Below are 5,667 nucleotides of genomic sequence, written 5' to 3'. Positions count from 1 at the left end.
TACACTCAACTCTTTACCTCTTTTCCACACTCCACATCACACTGGATGGTTGACCCCAGATATTTAAACTCCTGCACATTCTTGATTTCATCCCCCTGAACCTCACTGTTCTACTTCCCTCCCTCTTGTTCAAACACAAGTATTCTGTCTTACTACATTTGATTTTTATTCCTTTTCTTTTCAGAGCAGGTCTTCCCCTTTCTAGGTGTTCCTCCACCCGCTCTCTACTCTCACTACAGATCAAAATATTATTCACAAAATTTTTATTCCTGCCTAATTTCATATGTCAAAATATCCATCACCATAGCAAACAAGAAGGGACTCAAAACCGATCCTTGATGTAGCCCCATCTCTGCACCATGAACGAACCTACAGCACATCTCACTGCAGTCATACTCCTCTCTTACATATACTTTTCTGCCACTCCTGACATCCTCATACAGTACCATAGCTCCTCTCTCAGCACCCTGTCATATGCTTTCTCTAAATCCACAAAAACGCAGCTCCTTCTGACTATCCCTGTTCTGTACTGCTCCATTACCATTTTCAGAGCAAGAATTGCATCAGATGTGCTCTTTTTTGGGCATGAAGACATACTGCTGCTCACAAATATCCACTTCCTTTCTTAGCCTAGCTTCCACTACTCTTTCCGTTAGCTTCATTGTGTGACTCATCAACTTTATGCCTCTTTAGTTGCTAGAACTCTGCACATCACCCTTTTTCTTAAATATCAGCAGTGGAACACTTCTCCTCTATTCCTCAGTCATCTTCTCACTCACTAAAATCCTGTTGAACAATCTAGATATAAACTCCACTGCGGTCTCTCATAGGCACTTCCACGCCTCCATCTTCACTCTGTGCTCCAATTCCTTGTAAACCAGTCTATTTTTTTCTGTCCTCAAGACATCACTGTGTTATACTGGCTTTGCTCTCTGATCCTTTCTTGGGTGGAGACTTTTTATGTGAAATTTAAGAATATACCACTGTGCATTTTTCATGAAACAAAAAAGCTTTGTTTTATAAATTTCAGAACTCAACTCCTGAATTCTCCATGCTTTCTAACACTGAAAAATGTACAATGTGATTAATGCCAGGGAAATTCTTTGTGAAGAAACTGTCCCTTTTAACCTCTCCAAACGTCCTCTAATATCTGTAGGTATGATGAAAAAAAGTGAAGCTGGAAATGTAGCTCTTGGCTACCTCCTGTTCTGATGTTGGAGCACTACTTTGTATATAAAAATATATGATGTAATAAAATTATGTAATAAAATGAAACTAAGACAATTCATGTTAGAAATCTCTGTGTGAAATTATAGCATAACAATTTACATGAAAAATAAACTATCAGAAACCTGATAGAGAAAAATATAACCTTTTTTACACCTGGTTGCAAAAGTAAGAACCCTGTACATGGGAATGTTTTCAGAATGTGGCTGTGTTCAAAATGAGCCAATCACAGTCAATTCAAGTGATTCTAATACAGCACATTACAATACAGTAATCATACAGCTGTATCAGTGTAAGGGAGTGTACTTATTCACTCCCTTATACAAACTTATACACTTTTTTTTATTATAGGGTTTTTTTTTGGTTGTTCGTTGTATTTTATTTTTTATTTTTCCTTTTTTTTTTTTTTCCAAAAAAGTTTGGTTATTTTTCACCTTATTTCTATATTTTGTAATTACACATTGAGTGCTCAGAAAGTCTGACATGATTGGTCCTAGTTTCAGTTTTTAAATCATAAAAGCCTGTCACTTAACAGGTGTAAACTTTGTATATCTATTATATCTTATCTATTTGTATGTATATCTATATAAACTTTGTATATCTATATCTATCATAACCTAAAATTGTCCTGTAAAAACAGCTCTGACCTTTTGAGGCAATTATCAGACTGAGATCCAGGGAAATACGAGGCCAAATCAATGTATGAAACTCTGAACTTGTTCCCCAAACCATTCCTTGCAGTGTAGCACGGGTGCATTATCCTGCTAAAAGAGGCCACTGCCATTAAGGTATAATGTTACCATGAAGGGGAATACCTAATCTGCAACAATGTTTAGGTAGGTGGTAACTGTAACATCCACATGGATGCAATGACCCAAGGTTCCAAGAAGAACATTGTCCAGAACATTGCAATGCTGTTGCCAGCTTAGCGTTTTCCTGTAGTGCATCTTGGTACCATCTCTTCCCCAGATAAGTGACACACGTGATGTTTAAAGAAAATGTGATTCATCAGACCATGCACCTTATTTCATTGCTGTACTTAAACAGGAAACATGCCAAGCACATCACATATGACAATCTTGCTAAACTAGGAGCCAAAGTTAGAGGTGATTGTGTGTGTGGTCCATGAGTATGACATACTCAGTTGGGCCTGTGTAAATAATGGCGTTTGGTGTGAGAGTGTGGATGAGGTTGTTTCAGGGTGAGAAGAGAAGAGAAGTGGGTTACCATGTGTTGCAACAGCTGCCTATTAGGTCTATAGGAAATCAAACCAACCACAAGGGTTCAAAGGAGCTCCTTGTGATGGTCAGCCTTTGGCTAGATGGCAAACGTGATGGAGAAGGAATGTCTACAAATCACCTTACTGGGTCCCAAACACAAGAGTCTCTCTGTTTAGGTCATCTCTCTCTCTCTCTCTCTCTCTCTCTCTCTCTCTCTCTCTCTCTCTCTCTCTCTCTCTCTCCCTTCTTGCAAGACATGCAGATTTCTTGAAGCGAAAAGAACTTTAGAGGACAGATCCATCCCATCCCCCTACCACAACCCCAAACCCTTTGTCACGTTTTTGATCCCGCCCTCAAATGACTCCGAAATCACAACAACGCAACAGACCAATAGGGATACAAAACTGCATCCAAACCTGCATACTAACTTACTAAATAGTGAGTCAAAAGTGAAGGCTGTGTGCTATGTTTTTTACACACTACGCAGTACGGTAGTATATGGTTTGGGACGTAGTCCAACATTCTCTTCTCAGTTCGAGATTTTAAGCGAATAGAGACGAGCTGCAGAGGAAGAACCAATGCGACAGAAAGTAAGTTCTCTTAGTTTGGTGCATGAATATTTGGCCTCTGAGCAGGAAAACGTGCACAAACGGATCCTTGGACTTGCAGGAAATTTTCATTTAAATTTTCGTGATCACCTCAAATTCTCTGCGATGGAATCTAAAAGTTTACATCATGGACATTTTGACAGAAAGCCTGGCATGTCCCTGGGTGCAGATGCTAAAAGGACAAACGAGAAGCCCCTGTTTGCTTGGGCTATGAATTTCGGCTGAAAACCCAAGTGGAACTGCAGGACTAACTGAAGCTGAACCGACATGGATATGTGCTGGCTGTTGGGTTAATAACCAAATGCATAGTGAAACTAAAAACATTAGGAGTAGTGATGGCAGTCTGGGTTATTTATGAGGGCATCACTGCGGATTCACGACTGAATCGACTCTTTTTTTTCCCTACTAAGTTTTGCTTGACTTGTTGAACGCTGATTGCCAAGTTGCGTAAAGAGGTAAGGCGTTGCACATAGTTCACATACTGTAGACTTCACTGGGTTTTAACACTGTAAATGTGTTTTTAGCCAGATTGTTATCACTTAAAAGGCCGGATATTCTCAGACATAGAATAAAAGGCTGGCACATTTGAAGTACAGTGAGTCAGAATGCCCACGCATACGTGCGTACAAATATCCATTTTCCCGGTATGGATTTGGATTGCCGGTTTAACGTTGGTGCGTTTTGACGCATTGGTCGTTGCGTCCCCAGCCCACAGACACCGTCTGATCTGCTGGCAGGCTGTTATGAAATGCCAATCAGAACCAGAGTGCCATTACGCGTACACACAGTACACGCGTGCCTGTGGATCTGTGATTAACGGACACAAGAAGAAGTGCCCGAGCCACTGCATCTCATCGATCGTACAGCTCAATCTGACCGACAACGGACCAGGACTTGAACACTGCGAGTGCGCCACAGACACTGTGTGCTTAAACGCCAAACGCGCCATAGAGCCATGCATGCCGCGGATCAGCCACACGGGCTGTACAGAAGCGCGTCGCGCATGCGAAGGTGATGCGATCTGCAGTGCTGCTATGCGCGAATACATGTTCCACTGCCGCGAGCTGTTCGGCGGTGAACGCTGTTCGAATGAATGTCAGCGAGTTATCAAGCGCATGCGCTCCGTGCCTAAGGCTCGCCTATTGGATACGTGCGAGTGCGACGGCGCAGAGAGGATCATCTGCGAGCACGTAAAAATCAGCATGAATAGCCTGTGTTCTGGCGCGCATAAGCACTCGGACACGGGTAGCGGGTTTACTGATGACGAGGATGAACTTGAGGATGACTATGACACGGGGGATTATGAGGAAGAGGATAGCGCGGGTGTAGTGTCTAGTGCACACACAGGTTTGATAATATCCTCCACCATGTTACTTTTTACGCTTCTTCATTGAATGTAAAATGACTACAAGGACTCCGAGTGGGACCGAATTACAGTGTTTATTGCAGGGATTTCACTCGTTCATTCCTGTTATAATATCAAGCCTCTGAATATCATCCCATCCACTACCTGATACTGACTTCTGCACAGTACACAGTACGCTTTACCGTACAAGCTTCTGCTGCAGACTTGACCAAAATGTCCCAGGAATCATGTGTTCTGTATTCTGTATGTTGGGCAGCATTACACACATTTACTACAGAAAAAGACATTGAATACAAAATATATATCTGACACAATACCAGTCCAGCACTTGGGATTAGTATCAGCCCAGATACAAATACTCATAGTCATAACCATGCATGAACTTTAAGTTGCACATTTTATTTGGAGTGTAAATTACTTGTGCTTTGGGGCTGCACAGTATATTATTTGTTATTGCGGTATTGTCTGCTATTAACCCAACCAAGGTTAATACACCAGAAATAAGTTGTTACGTTTAAGAAATATTTATTTAACATCCATTCTTAGTGTATTTTTTCTGTTTACATCAGTTGTTTATTGACCATGCAATGTTCAACAATGCCATCATACAGTCTCTACAGTTTTTCAAATATTTCACATGCAGTTTATTCTGATATCATTTATATATTGAAAATGTCTATAAAAACTCATTGTACATATGCATCCATATTGCCAATAAACAGTTATAAAACTAGCATAGAGATTATTTGTAATCCGATGCTGAAATCTCTTTCGTTTGGTTCTGTCTGGGGTTTTGATTAATTTACAGCTTTCATATAATTTGACAAACGTCAGATGCAGATAAATAATTAGTAGTTAAAGTGTAGCCCCGGTTCCAGCATTTTTCAAAACAAATCACAGACAAGTAAAATGCTAATAATCATGAAACACATAAATTTCAATGTTAATACCACTTAGCACCATGCCTCTTGAATGTTAAGGGCTGTACATTACCAGAAATTCACTTATTCTGAAATACTGAAAAACATTTTCCATGTAAGATGACATGGAAATGGGAGTATTTTTATAAATTAAAAAAAGATAACTTTTTATACACAAAAATAACTTGTGTGCATTTCTTTGATGTGCTAATATCACAATATACAAATATTTTTGAAAAATTAAATTAGAAAATTAAGTTTTGTCTTTAAATTTTGGGTGTAAAGTGTTTTGATTTTGAATTTTTTTTCTTGGATTATTTTGATCA

The 5,667-nt window shown here is 39.7% G+C and overlaps 1 protein-coding gene across 1 annotated transcript; it reads left to right on the top strand.

The window, feature by feature from the left end:
• Positions 1–2,843: 2,843 nt before the first annotated feature.
• Positions 2,844–5,457, top strand: gas1b (growth arrest-specific 1b). The gene has a single exon (XM_060862921.1). It carries the CDS (start codon positions 3,661–3,663, stop codon positions 4,447–4,449), a length of 789 nt encoding a protein of 262 aa, XP_060718904.1. The 5' UTR covers positions 2,844–3,660; the 3' UTR covers positions 4,450–5,457.
• Positions 5,458–5,667: the final 210 nt, after the last annotated feature.

This window comes from Tachysurus vachellii, chromosome 26 (assembly GCF_030014155.1).
Source record: "Tachysurus vachellii isolate PV-2020 chromosome 26, HZAU_Pvac_v1, whole genome shotgun sequence".
In the NCBI taxonomy this organism is placed as follows: Eukaryota; Metazoa; Chordata; class Actinopteri; order Siluriformes; family Bagridae; genus Tachysurus; species Tachysurus vachellii.
Note: the sequence above shows the minus strand (reverse complement) of the source record. Positions and strands in the feature narration are given on the sequence as shown.

Excerpts from the sequence above, each read along its gene's own strand:
- gas1b (XM_060862921.1), top strand. The coding sequence starts at position 3,661 with ATGCCCACGCATACGTGCGTACAAATATCCATTTTCCCGGTATGGATT.